Source organism: Mauremys reevesii, linkage group 12 (assembly GCF_016161935.1).
Source record: "Mauremys reevesii isolate NIE-2019 linkage group 12, ASM1616193v1, whole genome shotgun sequence".
NCBI classification, from domain to species: Eukaryota; Metazoa; Chordata; order Testudines; family Geoemydidae; genus Mauremys; species Mauremys reevesii.
The window spans coordinates 33864534-33884669 of NC_052634.1; the positions used below are offsets into that span (position 1 = coordinate 33864534).

The 20136-nt window shown below is 46.7% G+C and overlaps 1 protein-coding gene across 1 annotated transcript; it reads left to right on the forward strand.

The window, feature by feature from the left end:
* Nucleotides 1-332: 332 nt before the first annotated feature.
* LOC120375384 (anomalous homeobox protein-like) lies at nucleotides 333-17298 on the forward strand. Its single transcript, XM_039496005.1, has 9 exons — nucleotides 333-461; nucleotides 4040-4313; nucleotides 5024-5148; nucleotides 5381-5504; nucleotides 7613-7799; nucleotides 14476-14611; nucleotides 14984-15294; nucleotides 16158-16305; nucleotides 17265-17298. Exons 1-9 carry the CDS (start codon nucleotides 445-447, stop codon nucleotides 17296-17298), a joined length of 1356 nt encoding a protein of 451 aa, XP_039351939.1. The 5' UTR covers nucleotides 333-444.
* Nucleotides 17299-20136: the final 2838 nt, after the last annotated feature.

Below are 20136 nucleotides of genomic sequence, written 5' to 3' on the forward strand. Positions count from 1 at the left end.
GGGGGCGGGGCTGTTGTCTCTCCCCATGCTGGGCTGGGAGGTGGGAAGCGCTCCGGCCCTTGCAGCACTGGGGGCGGGGGCTGTTGTCTCTCCCATGCTGGGCTGGGAGGTGGGAAGAGCGCTCCGGCCCTTGCAGCACTGGGGGGCTGTTGTCTCTCCCCCATGCTGGGCTGGGAGGTGGGAAGAGCGCTCGCAGCACTGGGGGGGGGGGGCTGTTGTCTCTCCCCCATGCTGGGCTGGGAGGTGGGAAGCGCTCCGGCCCTTGCCCGTGCAGCGTTCACACGCGACGGCCCAGCAGTAAGTCGGTCTGAACCGAGGCGGGGCCGGCAGGCGCCTGGCCGGGGGTGTGGGCGGTGCGGAGCCCCGAGCTCCTCCCCGCGGCAGGTCCCGGCGCCGCTTGGCATCGCTGGACCGGGAGGGACTGGGAGCGGTGCCCAGACAGCGATGTCCGCCCCCCGGAGGTACGTGGGCTGCGCACCCCGGCCCGGGCCCGCCTTGCTGCGGGGAGAGGGGGCAGCGGCCCCCGCCATTCCGCCGGCCCTTGAGTAGCGGCTGGACAAGAGGCTGTTCCAGACCCACCCAAACACCTCGGTGGGCTCCTGCCTGCGGGCCCTGGACGCGTCTGAGCCCCCCTTCCCCCCCCCGCTGCCCGCATTAGAGTCCCCGCCCTGCCAGGCCCCGGGGGCTGCTTCACACCCCCTCCCCTCCCCGCGTGGGCGAGGCCGCCCCCGCATCACAGGAGACGCTTCTTGGGCCTAAGTGCCTGGCTGTCACCTGGGAAACTCCTGTGCCTCCACCAGAACAGTCTGAGCTGTGGGACCCCACTGGTGAGGTGGGGGGTTCCCAGGGCTCCAGCCCCTGCTCCGGCTCTTCCCCGGGGCCCCCACTCCCTTGAACCCTGCACCCACCGCGTGGGCAGTGGAGCCACCCACTCCCCTGGCTCCCAGCTGTGCCCCTGCGAGTTCTGGGGGGTTCCCCCTGAGCCGGGAGCAGAGCAGGCTGGGGCCCCACGCCTCTGTGGGGGCTGGGGGCCGGCTACTTTCTGTGGTAAGTGGAGTGACCCGGCCCCAGCCTGCTCCGCTCCCCTGGCTCCCAGCTGTGCCCCCTGCGAGTTCTGGGGGGGTTCCCCCTAAGCTGGGGAGCAGAGCAGACTGGGGCCCCACGCCTCTGTGGGGGCCGGGGGCCGGCTACTTCCTGCGGGAAGTGGAGTGACCCGGCCCCAGCCTGCTCCGCTTTCCTGGCTCCCAGCTGTGCCCCCTGCGAGTTCTGGGGGTTCCCCCCAAGCTGGGGAGCAGACTGGGGCCCCACGCCTCTGTGGGGGCCGGGGGCCGGCTACTTCCTGCAGGAAGTGGAGTGACCCGGCCCCAGCCTGCTCCGCTCCCCTGGCTCCCAGGCTTGGGAGGAGTGGGGAACTGTCCTCCAGCCCCCAGCCGCCCCCTGCTCCCACCTACAGACCCACCCCCAGCACCAAAATAGCTAGAGACAGCTCTGGATTTCCCCATTGTGCCCTGGAGAACCAGGAGAGTGTTCTTGGCCCACAGCATGTGGAACTTCCAACCACTGGATGGGCACCACCCCACTCTTTCACAACTTTGAACATAGTCAAAGACACAATTTCAGACGTGCATTCTGTTTTAATCACTGTGGACGCGTGTAGGATGACTTCTTCCTCCCACCTGGTTTTTTTGGGGTGGGGGGGAGTTGTTTTGATTTTTAAGTGAAGTCTTTATTTGCTTTTGGGTTTGTATTTTAGTTTTCATCTATTGTTTGCAGGCTAGGAAATTATTTTTAAGGTGACTTGATCAAGGACAGCTGGGAGCGACAGCGTGGTTGACTGATGATAAAGTGTTTGTCCTGATTATTTTTGGAGCTAAAATGAGTTATTCAAAAGAATCTGTTGTATGGATATTGCATGTCCTACCTCAAAGGACAAGCTGCTGAGCCAATCAGCACTTAAAATTCCTGTGCCTGCTGAGGGCCTGATCCAGTGCCCCTTGAAGTCAGTGGAGAGATTCCTATTGACTTCAGTGGGTGTTGGATTTGTTCCTGTCTGACTGGAGGTTGAAAATGAAAACTGGACGCCCATTTCAGAACCAGTGTAAATGCAACCAGGGCTTTGTCTCCACTAGAAAAAGAAAAGTGCATTTTTAACCCATGTTAAGCTAACCTGTGTTTAAAGTCTTGGTGAAGACAAGGGTGTTGTAGTTTTAACTCATGTTAGCTAGTCAAGGTAAACTTGATTTTCCTAATCTTCAAGCAATAGATTAAAAATAAAATATAAAACTAATGCTAAGCAGCCAAATAAAGGCATCATTTAAATAAAAAGGTGGGGGGGAAGGGGAGGGAGAAGACTTAAGCATGGGCCAACAATGATTCAATGCTAGGATTTACCTTGCCCAGCTAATACGTTTAAAACCTACAACTGCCTTGTCTTCCATATGATTTTAACACAGATTAGTTAACAAATTTAATAATACACCCTTTTCCTCATCAAGAAAAGGGGATACAGCTTTGTCTTCACTGCAGTAAAAAGTTTGTGTGCTTAAATCAATGTAGGTATCTCAATGTAAAATCCTAGCAGAGCCCAGGCTCTGAAGTTTTCACCTCATTGAAACCTGAGATCAACCCCAGCTAGCTACATCAAGGTGAAAGTCCCTGTGCCTTATCTCCACTAGGATTATACGGTGAGATGGCCAGCTCGATGCAAAAACACACCTTCTTTGTAGTGGAGACAAAGCCTGAGGGCCGCAATGGATGACTTGCCCACGTGGTCTAGTCTACTTAGCTAAACTCTTTCTCTGGTTCTTAGCCAGTTGCATTCTATCCCAGGGGTTCTCAAACGTTATTGCACTGTGACCCTCTTCTGACAACAAAAATTACTACCTGACCCCAGGAACGGGGACCGAAGCCTGAGCCCACCCAAGCTCCGCTGCCACAGGTGGCAGGGGCAAAGCCAAAGCCTGGGCTGTGGGGTTCGGGCTTTGGACCTGGGCTCCAGCAAGTCTAACGCCAGCCCTGGCAACCCCATTAAAACGGGTCCGCGACACACTTTGGGGTCCCAACCCACAGTTTGAGAACCATTGTTCTATCCTATCCTTCAAGAGGTGAATATATGGCTGATTCTGTCCTTCCAAAGTCCAGTGTGCAGGGCAGTTACCACTTGATGGCATGTACAAGAATACAAGCAGCAAAGAGTCCTGGGGCACCTTATAAACTAACAGACGTATTGGAGCATGAGCTGCTGTGGGTGAATACCCACTTCGTCGGATGCATCTGACAAAGTGGGTATTCACCCACGAAAGCTCCTGCTCCAATACGTCTGTTAGTCTATAAGGTGCCACAGGACTCTTTGCTGCTTTCACAGATCCAAACTAACATGGCTGCCCCTCTGATACTTGACAAGAATACAGGAGACCAGTGAATCAGCTACAGGTCATGTGTTCCTGTAATTTATTGCACTGTGGAATTTTAGATGCTCCATGTCAGTGTTTTTGCAGTGAACAGCCAGTAACTTGATCTCTCTTATCCGGACTGAGGTTTTAGTTATTCCATTCTGCTGGATAATTAGATTTTGCACCACCTGGTCAGTGGTTATAATTATGTAGCAGACCAAGTGTTTTGGGGGAGGATCATTTTTATAAATAATTATTTGAAAGATCCCACATATTCAGTGTTTGCTGTCTCTAACTTTTACTGATGCTCATTTGCCCTGTCTTTTAGCAAGAAAGGGCTTTTGTTCTCTAAGTTTGATGATTACAAAGTGTTCCACTGTCTTGTCATTTGGGGCAAGTCACTGCACCTCTCTGTGTCTCCGTTTTCCCACTTGCAAATTGGAATGCTTCTTGTCTTAACAGGAGGATTGAGAGGCTTAATTACTCTTTGTAATTTGAGACAGTCAGGTAGAAAGTGCTATTGAAGTGCAGTGAAGTATTTTAACATATAGCATAAGGGAGAATTAGAAGCTAGCAGTGTGTCTTGATAGGGAGGGGAGTGTTCGTCTAGCAGCTCACACATCAGATGCTGTTTCTTTGTTGCATAGAAGAGGTGTCTGGACGAATATAAGCATGAAGCGGTTCATGGCGCTGCTTAGTAAGAATGAAAACAAGGACCCTCCACAGGCCAAGCTGCTGGATCTAGCAGGACAACTCTGTGGCGATGTTCAGAGCGTGTCTCCCAGCCTGGAGAAGCTGGTTGAGGCAATGATGGGGTGCAAGCTTCAGGAATATTTCCTCACCAACATCAGTGTAGTCCGAGCCTGTGTGCTTGTCCTTATCCACAGGGGACAGCATGACACAGCCTGCAGACTTCTGGAGGTAGGAATGTGCAATTAGTGGTTACTTCAGTGGAAATACAGAGATGGCGAAGAAGTGGTGTTAGACAAGCTCTGATAACATACATATCAGGAGTCAGAACATCCCTGTTGAGGTCCCTGAGGAGTTTGGGGGAGGGGTACACAGTGCTGAGCTCTGTAGGGAAATCATGGACAAAACATTTCTTAGTAAAAGAGAGCATTTTTTGGAATGTGAAAGACTCCAGGGACCACAGAAGCCCAATTCCCATTGGAATTGGGATCCTTCTTGTGCTTAAAGCTCACCGTCCTTAAGTGTCTTGCTGGATCAGGTCCTAAGTGCTCAACCCCTTGTAGGATGAAGCCCATGGGTGGGATGGTGTGAGGTAGCTTGGGCTGCTAGTGATCATGCTGTGTGTGCTCTGTGGAGAGAAGAGACTTCAGTTTCCAGAGCTGTTGGCTTTGGACCATGCACCAGGTCCAAATTCGCTGTTTTTTAAAAAAAGGCACAGGTGCATAATGAGCTCTTTTCTTGCACGGGGTGCCCTGGGCAGGTTTGAGAAGTAATAGTGGGCCATGCAAGAGACTCATACTTTTGGGGAAGGCTACCAACTCAGCAGATCCAGCGTGAATCCCTTTCAGTACTTTCAGGGTGCTGAGGGGTTTTATCCCCTCTGTAAAAGACATTGGTTGACTGTCTGGAGAGGGTGTGCTCAGCCCTTGCTATTGTCTTAGTGTTGCAGGGTGAAAGAGAAGGAGGAGCTGGTGCAACTTTGGAATGAGATCCACTACCACAAAGACATGGAGAAACACCACACAGATTCCCTGACATCGGTGCAGAAGTTCCGGTGCAGGAAGAGGTACCTTGGCAGGGGGATGATCTGGTGCTCTTCCTTTACTGTAATTTGGGGGTGTGTTGGATGGAAACTAAAAGGCTGTATTCACATCCTAAGATGGACCTTTCTTGGGGAACAGGTTTCACCATTAACTTGAAACTTTGGCCTACTCCTATTGCAATCAATGGCAAAACTTCCATTGAATTTAATGGTGCAGTTTTGGGACCTTGGTGATTATACTTTCTTTTCTGCACAGGAATCCTCCACCAGTTTCCCTCTGTCCTGAAGGCACAACGAATCGAAACTATCCAGAAAAAGTGCGCCAAACGCTGCACAGATTTGCTGCAAATGTGACAGTGAATCCAAACATGGATCAGCGGGTATGGATGCTATATGCTACAATGTTACTTGGGCTGTTGCTGAACTTTGCCTTGCACAGGAACAGCAGCAGCTACTGTGATCAAGGCGACATAAATGTTTCCGATCTAATCCCTTGTTTCAGTCAGGTTTCGGACTGCAGTTTCTCATCTTTGATCGTTGCCCAAAGGAGAGTGCGTTCTAATATTTTTTTAAGCTTAAGCAAAAGAAACTCAGTCGTTCTGTGGAGCAAAGAAGTGGGAGAAAATGTCTTCCCTGTTATAATAGTGTTCTAACAGCTCTAGTGTTGAACTGACTGGGTGAAATTTGGCAGGGAAATAGCTCTCCCTGAGAAGCACCGTAGGTGTTCTGGTGCTAACTGGTTGTGATTTGACTGAGTTATAACCCATTTTCTTGCTAGGCTTGTAAAGTTTGCAGCCAAAATAGTCAGCCCTGTGCATATGTGTATCTATCTTAGCTGGACAGAGACAAATGTAGTGAAAGTGGCCTCTGAATGAGCCAGGACTTGGCAGGAATCCTTGTCTGATTCAAAGAGTCCTATGGCATGGTATAGACTAACAGATGTATTGGAGCATGAACTTTCGTGGGTGAATACCCACTTCATCGGATGCATGCATGCACCCAGAAAAGCTCATGCTCCAATACATCTGTTAGTCTATAACATGCCACAGGACTCTTTGCTGCTTTTACAGATTCAGACTAACACAGCTACCCCTCTGATACTTGTCTGATTCACTGTTTTATAAGGTAAAAACTGCAGCGCTCCTAAAATTTTCACTCAAGGGGCTCCCTCCTTCAAGCCCCCACGGTGTATGGGGAACAGGTTATTCTGGACATGTTTAGCTTAGTTCTGCATTATGAAATATGTTTTATAATATATCTTTTCATTAAAAACAGCAGCAACTTACAAAAATCTGTGTTAAGAGAACGCTAAGGTTGCTCTGTTAAGTGTTTAGAAGTCAGGAAATGACAGTGGAAAGTAGCACACTAGAGCATAACTTTGTCCTGTAGTGTGTGAGCATTATGCTACATGATCTTGTAATCTATCAAGTAGTTTAATATAATAATTTTTCTACAACCTTAGATATGTGCATGTGTACTACTTCGAGTCTCTTAAAGTTATTTTATGCAATGCACACAATAAGCCATTCTTACACAGTATTCCACTGATTAAATACAACAACATAGAGTAACAGTGAAATTTGATAGCATGTATAAGGCCCCCAAGTTTGTGACTAAATTAGCTTTATAGTTAACTTCCTTGAATTACACCCAAGGAAGGTTGCACTTCTCATTGAAAACAAAATATATAATACATGTATGTTGACTAAATTATTGAACTACTTACTTGAGAAAGAGGAAAATCTATTATATAAATAGCCAAAATCAATAAAGACATAGTTTCATTATCACAATGATAATATAGTAAGTTTAAAAGTATGAAAATATATTGCAAGATGCTACACGTATATCTAACAGAGAAAAATTGTTATACTGTATTTAAGAAATCTATGATCATTTAATGAAAGGTTATAGTAATGAATATATACAAGGGAGACGAGTAAAGGTTACATGTGCAACCTTAACTGTGGCATTTCTGGACTTTTGATTGCTTAAATCAAATGTTCTCTTAATATAGATTTTTAATGTAATACACAAGAGATTTTAAAGATCTGTCATAGATTATTTTTAAGGCCAAAATGGACCATTATGAGAGTTTAGTCTGCATAAGGCAGGCCAGAGAATTTCACCCAGTGATTCCTGTGTTGAGCCCAATAATTTGTGTTTCAGTGGTAAATTACCTTCCCTTTTAAAAATGTGCTTATTTCCATTAGCTGGTTATTTATAGCCGTTAAATTACAAATAAGGCAAAAACCCCTTGGGATTCTTGGGGTTCCCTTTCTCTCGTAGGATGTCAAGGGAGAATTAGCTTTTTCTGTTCTCTTCCTCTTTATGAGCTGATCAATCAGTGGGAGCTATGCATGTTCTCCGGGGACCTGCATGAGGGTCTGGAAGCTCATATTGTTTGATTGCTTTTGGAAACTGGAGGGACGGGCATGGTTATTTGGATGTGGTTTATTCTTTTTCCCCTGGTTACCTGGATTTGCAGGACACTTTGGCTCAGGATACGAACTTGAAGCCAATTCAGGTCTATAACTGGTTTGCCAATTACCGTCGTCGTCGAAGAGCCCAGCTCAAGTGGCTGGAAAAGCTCATCAGTTCAACCGATGAGGAGCCTTCAACTCGCCAAGCAAAACATCAGCCTGATAGTAGATCCTGCATTCCACAAGCTGCAGGTTGGTCTCCTCCCATGGGCTTGGGATGTGGTCCAGGCAAATGGAAGCCTGTTTTAGGATCACCTCTTGATAAACAGAGGGGCAATATTAGCTACCCCTGCTTCCTTGGGATCAGTAACTCAGCATTACCGAATCAAGCAGACATGGCAGGATTATGCTCTGGTACACAGGCCTCCTCTTTGCACCGTTAGAATCATAGAATCTCAGGGTTGGAAGGGACCTCAGGAGGTATCTAGTCCAATCCCCTTCCCAAAGCAGGACCAACCCCAACTAAATCATCCCAGCCAGGGCTTTGTCAAGCCGGGCCTTAAAAACCTTGAAGGAAGGAGATTCCACCACCTCCCTCGGTAACCCATTCCAGTGCTTCACCACCCTCCTAGTGAAATAGTGTTTCCTAATATCCAACCTAGACCTCCCCCACTGCACCTTGAGACCATTACTCCTTGTTCTCTCATCTGCAACCACTGAGAACAGCCAAGCTCCATCCTCTTTGGAACCCCCCTTTAGCCATCAGTGTGTGGAAATAGGGAATTTGTATCAAAGTCACCTCCTCCCTGCAATGAGGGCAGCACTCTATTCCTGTTGGGCATCATTGTTGACACAGTGGGTGTCAAAAGGGTCAAGGCAAAGTTGCCCCCTACTGCTGCATCCAACTGTTATCATGGTAGACAACACTCTGGAGAGGGTATAGCAGGTGTCACGGCAGTTGACAGTGCTCATTCATTGGTAAAGTTGGCATCTTGGTTCCTTCCAACCCCACACCTCCATAGAGGTAAGTAGTATGACCTTGATAGCTTTCATCACCATGCATTTTTGTCAGGTTTCCATGCCTTGTGTGGGGCTTTTGTCCCGGCCTTCCACCCTGTTTCTATTGGCCCCGAAGTTTGGCGCCATTGGTCACTTTTGAAAAAAAAATGTTGTGTTTGAATGGGGGAAGTGTTGTGCTTGGATACATTGAGAGAGAAAAAAAGACTAGAGTGAGAGAAGTTTAAACTTTGGGTAAGGTTTATTGAAAAAAGGTGGCTTGTAAAGGTATGCTATAAAAGAATAGAAAATTCGATACATTGAAAGTTTAGAGTGAGAGACGTTCAGGTAAGTTTATTGGACGTGAGTGAGTAAGGAGCTTTGTTATTAAAGAATAGAGTGTTTGTTACACTGAACAGAGGCAGAGCGGAACATTTTACCCCACCGTGTGTTTGTGCTTAGATACATTGAGTAAGGCTTGCTGTTGGTAAAGGGCAGGTTATTAAAGAATAGAATGCTGGTGTTGCTGAACACAGGGAGAGCGAAACATCCTGCCCCCTTGACTGTTGGTAGTGAAATGATAGCTGTTTTGGGCCATGCTCGTGGGAAGCTAGCCCCTTCTTTTGATGGACCACTCAGAGGCTGTTTTACAGTTAGGTCACAGAATGAACTTGTTGAGCCAATCCTGTAGTCCAAAGGCTCTTTACCTTACATTAAAAGCTATAAAAACAGGATTAAAAAGAAAAATTAGTAAGCACATGATAAAGTGAATAACAAAAGCATTAAACAGTATTAAAAACTAAGACAAAACCTATTTAGTAAGCATGTGGTGAAAAACTGACGAAAAACAAAACTAGGTTTAAAAAGAAAATTTGCTAAGCACAGAGCCAAAAACTGGCTAAAAAACATTAAAAGCTAGGTTTAAAAAGGAAATGTACTAAGCACATAATAAAAAAGCATTCAGTATCAGGGTAGGTTAAGAAAAAAGAGGCTAAAAGAAAGAACAAAGGAAAGAGCACATGGTTGAATCGGAGAGTGAGAGCTTTATCTTGACTGTTTTTCTGTAAAATGAGGCAATGGCACAGCTTAGAAACTTTCAGGCTGTTTATCATCACCCTTGGATTGGGCCAATCAGAAGTTGTTTTACAACCGCGTTATAAAATTTATTTTCAGAACCAATTTTAGTGGCCCAAGATTTTAAACAAGAGCCAACTCCCTTTATTCCCCCTCCCCTTCCTTTTAACTGCCTTATTCTTATCTAAAGAATCAGACCTACTTTTTTTACAAAGGGAGTTTAATAAAAGTTTAAACCATAAGCTTTAGTAACAAACAATTTTAAAGGTTTTTTTTCTAGGTTTTAGGCTAGCACTGGTTATTTTTTGTTTTTTGTAAACCCAATATAAAACAATAGGCTATTGCAGATGATAGCTGTGATTAAAAAGGAGGCTGATTTTTAACAAACACAAGTTAGTTACATTCAGTTTTGTAATGGAATAAAGCTCTGCTTTATATTGACTTAAAGACACAGCCCTTTATTTACAGGGGTGTTTTATTAAAATAGAGCACCCCAGGTTTAAAACCCCACAAGTTAGTAACAGTTGATTTTTTTTTATTTTGTTAACCACTAAATTAGAGAGAAGAAGCTTGGTTTTTTTCCACTTTTTAACAAAGAGGTGAAAGTTTTTAAAGGAACAAACACTTCTTTATTTAGCCCCACGTGCATAAGTGTTTTAATAAAATGTAAGTTTGGAGAAACAGTTTAGGTTTCAAAATCTGTATATAAATTTTTTTTCTAGGTTTTAGGCTAACATGGTTAGTAAGAACAATGTAAAAAAAGAAGCTTTTGTAATTAGAGATAAGAAAGCCTTGTACTAAAAAGAACAGTAACTTTAAGTGTAAATAAGCTTACCATATAAAAGGAAAGCTTTTTTTTACCCTTAACGTTTAAAAAAGCTAAGGTATGGAGCCTATGATTTTTGACTTTGTTTCTTTTTTTTAAGAGGCCACCTGCTTTGCTCTAAACTAAACAAACAAACCCCTGTCACAAATGCTAACTAGCACACACTAGTAAAGGTGTGTTTATTTGTAAAGTAATGCCTAAAATTCCCTCTTAACTTATGAAATAAACACTTAAGAAAAACCCCACCTAAAGACACTCCTTTACTTACAGGGGTATTTCAATAAAAACACACCCCTGGTCTAAACCTGACAAGAAGAAGGTTTTAGTAAGAAGCACTTAAAACAGCCTTCTGAAGGTAGTGATTAGAAAAGAAGTCCCCTTTGAAAAATAGGCTATATGGCCCCTTTGGCATAGGTGTTTTAATAAAATGTAAATATGCAGAAACAGTTTAGGGTTAAAAAACTGTTTATAAAAGTAAAAAAAAAAGTTTTAGACTAACGTGGTTATTTTTTAGTAAGAGCATTTTGAAGGTAGTGGATTAGCCTGTTTTTCAAAGGGGTCTTCTTCTCTCTATCTGAAGACATTTCTTTATTTAGCCCATTAGCATAAGTGTTTTAACAAAATGTGAATTTGCAAAAACCCAGGCCTAAAAACCTGTTTATAAAAGTAATAACGTTTTCGTATGTTTTAGACTAACACTTTTTTTTTAAGTAAGAACATTTTGAAGCAGTATGCTTTTTAAACAAAATCAGCGTTTGTGAGTTAGTGGATCGGAGATAAGAAGGCCAGAACATAACAAGGAAGCCCTAGGCCTGCATTTAAAACAAAATTATACCAAATACTTGTTCAACTAAACAATTTTCTTTTGTTATGTAAAAAGGCATTGATTTGTAACTAATCTTATTCACAAGGTAAAATAAAAGAAATTACCTCAGGGTTAAAACCACAGCTAGTCAGTTTATGAAAGTAATTTGTTAAAGTTTTTAACAAAGGTGAAAAACTTGTAGAGGAATAAACACTTTAAAAGACAAACCTATCTAAAAATCACATTTCTTTATTTATGAGGATGTTTCAATAAAAAAAGACCATGCAGAAGCGTCCCAGGCCTAAACTCAGAAACCCTTACTAAGAAAAAGGTTTTAAATTTTTTTTCCTATGGGGATTTTAGTGAGAACCACTTGAAACATCCCCGTGAAGGCAGTGGATTAGAAAAGAAAACCCTTTGAAAAGCAGACTATGTGAAGACACTTTTTTCATTTAGCCCCATTGGCATAAATGTTTTAATAAAATGTAAGTCTGTAGAAACAACTCAGGGTTAAAAACACGGAAAACCTGTTTATAAAAGTAATGTATAGTAATAAAGTTTTTCCCTAGGTTTTAGGCTAATACTGGTTATTTTTTTTAGTAAGGACAATTTGAAGCAGCAGGCTTTTGCAGCAAAGCAGCTGTCAGCAAAAACAGCCTCTGTAAGGCAGTAGGTTAGAGATAAGAAGGGTGCTTCTTTGCCTGCTTTTTAACAAATACAAGTAAAAATTATATTAAGTTTTGTAAAGGAATAAACACTTTAAAAGACAAACCTATATGAAGACACATCCCTTTATTTACTGGTGTGTTTCAATAAAATAGAGCAGGCAGAAACACCCCAGGTTTAAAACACCAGAACCTTAGTAACAGCTAGTTTATATTCCCCTTATTTTGTAATCCAGTGGATTAGAGAGAAGTTTATTTTCCTCCCCACTTTTTAACAAATCCATGTGAAAGTTATAGTAAGCTTTTATTTTTGTAGGGCTTTTAGATTTAAGTATGATTTTTTTCTGTTGCATTATCAGAATGCCTTTGTTTTTAAATGTTTGCAATCCATGTGCTGAGCGTCTGTGTTTGTTTTGGGTTCATAGATTTTATTAAAATAATACAGCACAGGCTGGAGCTGGAGCTTTTTTTACATTTTAAAAACAGATAAGATTAATTAGGCTAGCCAGTGCTTCACAGGGCCGCCCAGAGGATTCAGGACTAAATCTAGAGTTGCGTCTCCCCTTGTGGGTTCCCGTACCAGACTCCAAGAAGCAGTCATTTAAAGTATCAAGAAATTTTGTCTCTGCATTTCATCCTGAGGTGACATGTTCCCAGTCAATATGGGGATAATTTAAATCCCCCCACTATTACTGAGTTCTTAATTTTGGTAGCCTCTCTAATTTCCCTTAGCATTTCATCATCACTATCACTGTCCTGGTCAGGTGGTCGATAATAGATCCCTAATGTTGTATTCTTCTTAGAGCATGAAATTACTATCCATTGAGATTCTATGGAACATGTGGATTCACTTAAGATTTTTACTTCATTTGATTCTACATTTTCTTTCACATACAGTGCCACTCCCTCTCCTGCACGACCTGTTCTGTCCTTCCAATATATTTTGTAGCCCGGAATTATGATGTCCCATTGATTGCTCTCAGTCCACCAGGTTTCTGTCATGCCTGTTATATCAATATCCTCTTTTATCACGAGGCACTCTAGTTCACCCATCTTATTATTTAGACTTCTAGCATTTGTGTACAAGCACTTTAAAAACTTGTCACTGTTTAATTGTCTGCTCTTTTCTGATGTCAGATTCCCTTTTATGTGAATGTTTCTCATCTGATCTGGCCCTTACATTATCCTCTTCCATCCTCTGCTCCTGACTATAACCCAGAGAATCTCTATCAATAGACTCTCCTCTAAGAGAAGTCTCTGTCTGATCCACATGCTCCTCTGCAGCAGTCGGCTTTCCCCCATCTCCTAGTTTAAAAAGTGCTCTGCAATCTTTTTAATGTTAAGTGCCAGCAGTCTGGTTTCACTTTGGTTTAGGTGGAGCCCATCTCTCCTGTATAGGTGCTTCCCCCCCCATCCCAAAAGTTTCCCCAATTCCTAATTAATCTAAACTCCTCCTCTCTACACCATCCTCTCATCCACGCATTGTGACTCTGGAGCTCTTTCTGCCTACCTGGCCCTGCGCGTGGAACTGGGAGCGTTTCTGAGAATGCCAACATAGAGGTCCTGGATTTCAGTCTCTTCCATAGCAGCCTAAGTTGGGCCTCCAGGGCATCTCTCCTACTCTTCCCTATGTCATTGGTACCTACATGTACCATGACCACCGGCTCCTCCCCAGCACTACACATAAGTCTGTCTAGATGCCTTGAGAGATCCGCAACCTTCGCACCAGGCAGGCAAGTCACCATATGGTTCTCCCGGTCATCACAGACCCAGCTATCTACGTTTCTAATGATCGAATCTCCCATTACTAACACTAGTCTTTTAACCTTTTTCTCCAAACTTTACCCCAACTTTCTTTTTCAGCTTTAAAGCTTCTCTCACTCTAGTCTTTTAACCTTTCTCTCAGTGTATTCAAGCACAACACTTCCCCCATTCAAACACAAACAAAAATAATAATAAAAAAAATTCAAAATGGCCAACAGCACCAAACTTCAGCGCCAACAGAAATGGGGTGGAAGGGCAGGACAAAAGTCCCACACAGGGCATGGAAACCTGTCAAAAAATACATGGTGATGAAAGCAATCAAGGTCATGCTAATGAGGTAGCATGTCACTTTCCTAATGTCTTGCCCTTCACCAGCCTGGCAAGTGAAAATCCGAAGGTTGCACCTACATCTCTCACGGTACCCAAATGCCTTGTCAAGGTTGGACTGGGTGCAAAGCACCAAGCTACATCATGAATACTAAGAGTTGCTAGCAACATAATAATAGTTTATAAGTAGAGGAATCCCACTCCCCAAGCTAATAAGGGGGGTAGCCCAGTGCAGCCATTTGACCCTGGACCCGCAATTCACTTCAGTAAAACTCAATACAAAACCTGAGCATTTCCACTGCACCATTCCAGGGTCATAACCAGAATTCAGTCATTAATAATGACGGGGAGAGCCCTGTTGTGTTTGCCCACAAGCACCAACCTTTGTTAGTTTCCTTTCCGAGTCACACCTGTACTGACCCTAGGGCTCCCAGGAGTCTCGGGTCACCTGCCCTGTTCTATGTCTTGCAGATGCATTTCATGCAGGCATTGACTCAGAGCACAAAGAGATTAATACCCTCATGCCCTGTGGTCCGGGGTGGAAGCAATCAGCTGTGGGTCTGGACTATTCTGCTGATGGGACCTTTTCAACGTTGCTGGAATCCAGGTGATGTATGAGGGAGTTTCATCATTATAGCAGAAGTGCAATGACTGTGTGACTTTAGCCTCCCTCACAGGACTGACATTCCCATCAAGCTGGCAGTGCCCAGGGAGGCCACTCTGGAGCCTTGACTCCTTTCACAGATGGGAGTGATCAGTGCCCCAAAGTCAGCTTCAGCCATTCTGAGCAGCTGGCACAGACTCCCCATCCCCCTGGACTGGTGCTCCGGGTTCAGCTGGCAGTGACTCCTTCCTAGGAGAGAGGAGGCTTGGGGGCGGGGCTGCTATAGGTACTGAGCAGCTGTCTCTCCCATTAAGAGATGATGATGCTCTTTGTAGAGCAGTAAAGTCAAACCTCTCATTCACTGCATCACTATAGCTTTCTGCAGAGCAGTGCGTTACAGGAAATGAGCTCAACTAAAACTTCTGTGACCCCTGTCAACATGGAAGAGCCAGCAGCTTTCTGCACTAAGGCTGAGCACAGCATAAGCTTTAGTTCTGCTACCACGGAGACCGGACATACATCAAGTTACACTGCCACTGACCCCTGGCTGGAGAACTTTGTCCTGTGCTCCTGTGGCTCGCTTCCCTTCCAAACCCAACATCTGGACACAAGGCAGCCAGCTTCCAGTGCAGAAGGAGTCTCCGGCGAGAGCAGCCAGGGTCCCACTTGGAGCTCTGGTACAGCAGGTGAGTGGAACTGCCCTCTTCCGAGCCATTGTTGGTTTGAAAACTCTTTGATTTTTTGTCTTAGACCTTCCTGTTTCCACAGGCAGCCTCCTGTGTCTAGTGACAAGCAGGGGAGCTGGGCTTAACCTGAGCTCTTGGGTCCTGCTCCCAAAAGGTCAAGGAGCAGGGCTGAAAATCTAGACCACTCGACTTGACCCGGGTTATTTTTACCCCGTATCTCTTTGCTCAGGCTGCAGGCCCTCCAGCCACTTACGCTTACTCCTTAGCTGCTCCTCTGGCCAAGGCCCTTCAGCTGTTTGCTGTTCACCTTATTCGACTGCTGGCTTTTAAATATTTAACCCCCCTTGGTTCTCATCAGCCGGGTGCTGCTTGCCCTGGCACTCGCTGGGCAATCCCTCAGCAGGCACTCACCTCCTGGCTGTGTGTCACTCCAGGGCACCCAAGGCCTCCTGCTAGGAGAGAGTATCAGTCCTTCAGAAACACGGCCTTTTTCACTTTCTTTTGTCCTTACTTGCTCCTCCTTGTCTTTCGCACCTCTCCCTTCCTTTCCCCTGCCTTCTCACTGGCTCCTTCCAGTCCCACCCCATGTAGTCCACTGGTCCTGCAGCTTCTCCCCCTTCTCTGTAATTGGACACATTCATTCATGTCTCCAGAGCTGAGAAGGCAAGTTGGATGGAAGTGGGTGGGGAGAGGAGCAGCCAGTTGTGCAGCAGCTAGGTGCTAGCTAATTACTGTGGCTGGCCATAATTGCAGGTGTGGGATTGTAGTGCATCTGTCACGCAGCCTCTGATGAGGGAGGCTGGGGTTTGTGGGCTGAGCCTTGTTCTCTGCAGCTCTCTTAACATTGGCATTTACTTCAGCAGGTGTCAGAGCTTCTATGAGCAGGGACCCTGGAGGTGGCTGTATTGAGGCCAGTTCAGAAAGCATCAGTCACCAGGCAGATTTAGAGCTTGAAAGTTTCGTGCTTAGAGAAGGACAGCTAGGGTCCCTGGAAGCCATTCTTCCCCGCAGGTAACGGGAGTGGAGGACACAAGTGAGAATGGAGTTCTGTGCTCAGTCCTTTCCCTGGTCTCCAGGCTCCCTGCCTTTGAGTACGGCTTAGGGAGCTGTGTGATGATACTTCCCACACCAGGGGCCTGATTCTCCCAGTGCCCTGGCCTTGTATTGATGTCTTCAGCTGTGCACGTAATGTGTGAAATGCTACGTAATTGCACTTACTGTGTGCAGCAAAAGTGGCTCCACATGGTGCAGGGCAAAGGAGAATCAGGCCTCCAGTCTTGTACGAGAAGGGATAAATCTATCCCACCCCGGTCTGAACTGGATTGAGGGTCTGAACTGCTTGGCCAGCTTGTTTCTAACAGTGGATGCCACCTGTCATGAGTGTGATGGGCCCGTTCTCAATCCTGACAACTGGGTTTATGGAGCCTGTGAATCATCCTGAAATAGCTTTTGAAGATGCACAGCATCAGGCCAAGATTGCAGCCCCTGAACTCCAGCTGCGCTGTCTGTCTCTTTTCTGTGCCAGGATTTCTGGCTGTACCAGATATTTCATGGTTGCAGGTTTTCCCTGGCAGGTTTTGCAGCTCATGAGATGCAAAAAATGCCCTGATACCAGCATGATGTTACATAGCAGTAGATGTCACAGAGCAAATACCATGAAGTTGCTTTTGTTTACTGACCTGCAGGACAAAATAGAAGCAGCAACCTCCTAGCCCAGTCCTTCCCCTCCATTCCTACCATTTGTGTAATAATGACATTATCAAATACTATGTAATTAATTCTCACAGAAGTCCTAGTAGGTAGGTAAGCATTATCATCCCCATTTTATGGATGAGGATACTGAGGCATGGAGAGGTTGTGATTTGCGAAGGGCACAGAGGGAGTCAGTGTGAGGGTTGGGAGTAGAACTCAAACCCTCTCATTCCCAGTCCCCTGCTGAAACCTCTTGACACGTTTCCTGTCTTCCCCAGTTGGCCTGGTGCCTGCAGCTCATGCCAGGACTAGCATTTCAAATATTCCATGCTGGGTGGTTTGGGATTGCCCAGACCTGGGGATTGTAATAGACACAATGGGGCAGGGCTGCAGGCTGAGTTCTGGGAGTCACATGGTCTTAAATAGCAACTAAAGGTCAAGAAGGATCACAGAGGAGCCACTGGTGACATTATGGCTGTGTAGAGGAGCGGACTCACTCCTGCGGCGCCTCTTGCTGGTGACTTCTGGGAATTAGCTCATTCCAGCTCCGGAGCTCCATCTGCAGGCCAGTGATCCACCTGTCCTCTGGCCCCCATGTCCCTCCCTGGACCCAGTGCCCTTTTACCTGGAGTGCTGCCCCCTGGCAGAACCCCCTCAGTCTTAGGGTCTCCCCTTCCCAGGGAACCCCCACCCACTATTCCCACTTCACCTCAGTATAAAGCTACTGCCAGTCATCATCTAGCCCCATGCCCTGGGGCAGACTGCAGTATCAGCCTCCTCATCACTGGCAAGGAGGGTTTGGACCTGCTGCCTTTGCCTACCCCTACGCTGCCCTCTGCAACCCCCGGTACCTGTTGGCCTTATGCTAGGCTGCAGCCTGGGGCTTTCCAGGCTGGAGCTCCTCAGGCCTTTCCCCAGCCCTGCTCCACTCAGGTACTCTGCTCAGGTCCCTGCAGAAAAGCCCATCTCCCTCTACAGCCAGAGAGAAACTCCTCCTCCTGGCTTCCAGCCTCTTTATACAGGCCAGCTGTGGCCTGATTGGGGCGTGGCCCAGCTGCAGCCACTTGCCAATCAGCCCAGCTTAGTAGCTGCTTTCTCCAGCCACAGCCCCCTCCCAGGGCTGTTTTTAACCCTTCAGGGTAGGAGTGGGGATCCACCCCACTACAGGCTGGGTTTAAATCCATATGTTCTGTTTCTAGACTGGATCATATTTATTTTTAAGATATGTTCTGCAGTTGGGGGAAACGTACGGTAAATGTCTCCTTGTTGCAATATGTGACTTGGATACATAACCAATGTCAAGAAGCTGCATGCCATCCCTCCTTATCATACTCCTGGCTGTGGTAACTCTTGCTGATTGCAAGGACACCTAGACATGAGGACAGGGTTAGTTTCCACTTCTCCTATCCCTGCTGCTACTGCTGCACATTGACTTATTACCTGCCTCAGTTTCTCCCAGGAGGATCCTGAAATTGGCACAAGATGTAGACTTTTCCAAAGTAACGCAGGCATTTGGGGACCTGAGTCTCATTAAAAGCCAGGGGGACTTGGGGCTCCTTTGTCACTTAGGTGCTTTTGAAGATGTTACCCATGGAGACTGGAAGCCACAGAAGATTGTCCTTAATTGTTATGGGCCAGACCTCTAATCAGTGGACATCTGGCCCAATGGTAAGAGGGGAATATCTTTGTGCTTGGTGGGCCACTAAAACCCCAGCTAATCTTTGCCTCAGAGGAAAAGCTCCAGTTCCTTCCACCTGATAATAATTACAGTAATTAATAATAATATTGCACTAAACTCCTTCCATCCAAGGATCTAAGATATTAATGAAAGGAGCCTCTCAAACACCCTGTAAGGCAGGTCAATGGTATTGTCCCCACTTTACAGATGAGAAAAATGAGGCCTAGAAAGCGACATGACTTACCCAAGGTCACATGCTGTCAGTGCCTGGAATGGACTTCAAACCACATGCTCTCACTACCAAATCACCCTCTATCCCTTATTGGTTACTCTCATACTGGGGACCACACGGGAGCTGCCCACGGCAAGGCCAGAGCTGGGCTGTGTCCCAGGGAAGAAAGCTCGCCAGGCAACTGATGGGGAGGGAGTCTGGGTTCCAGCCAGGGGCAGCTCTAGCAATTTTGCTGCCCCAAGCATGGCGGCACGCTGCGGGGGGTGCTCTGCTGGTCGCTGGTCCCGCAGCTCCGGTGGACCTCCTGCAGATGTGCCTGCGGAGGGTCCGCTGGTCCTGGTGGACCTCCCGCAGGCACGCCTGTGGATGCTCCACCGAAGCCGCAGGAGCAGCGGACCCTCCGCAGGCACGCCTGCGGGAGGTCCACCGGAGCCGCCTGCCGCCTTCCCGGCAACGCGCTCCCCGCGGCATGCCGCCCCAAGCACGCGCTTGGCGTGCTGAGGCCTGGAGCCGCCCCTGGTTCCAGCAGCAGGAGCAGCACACCATCCCAGCCCACACTCCCCACCTTCCGCTTCTGGCTGGACCCCAATGGCCAGGCCCAGTGACCGTCCTCTCTGTGGTCAGATCACACCTTGAAACCCGCTCCCCTGCAGCCCTCCTTGCGGCTGGTGGGAGGTGAAGCCTGGGGCAGAGCTGCATGGCTGGTCTGGGGGACTGGGACAGAGACGGCCCCATGCAGCGCTGAGCACACTGGCAGTGCTCGGTAAAGAACCCACTGGGAGCCCCTCAGCTCCTGGCTCGTGCCCTTCCCTTCAAGGAGGGAGGGGTGTCACTTCACAAACAGCCCCTCCCTTGCCCCAGATTCCCGTGTTAAAGTGCATTTGCCAGCAACAGGAGAAACGTTTGGACCACAGAGCCTGCTGGAATTGCAGAGCTCCCGGTGCAGCGCCATGCAGGTTTGGCTCGGATGCTCCTCTGCACACACCTGTGTGAACAAAAGGAGAGCCCCGGTACAAAGATCAGGCAGCGTCCCTCCAGCAAGGAGCCCCTCCCCTTGCTATTTTAGAGCACGTGGCACTTCCATAACAAGTTACATAACATGAACCTCTAACCAATAAGAGTTAATCTTTCCATATAGGGGTTTGTTTATCACATGCTCATAGTTCTCCGTTCCACATGCTGAGCTCACCCCCCTCCCCCTGGCCTTCTCTAGAATGTTCCTAGGGCAGCGACACACAGC

Coding starts and splice junctions, on each gene's coding strand:
- LOC120375384 (XM_039496005.1), top strand. Junction 7,800..14,475: donor CTGCATTCCACAAGCTGCAG/GTTGGTCTCCTC, acceptor TATGTCTTGCAG/ATGCATTTCATGCAGGCATT. Junction 14,612..14,983: donor TCAACGTTGCTGGAATCCAG/GTGATGTATGAG, acceptor GCATCACTATAG/CTTTCTGCAGAGCAGTGCGT.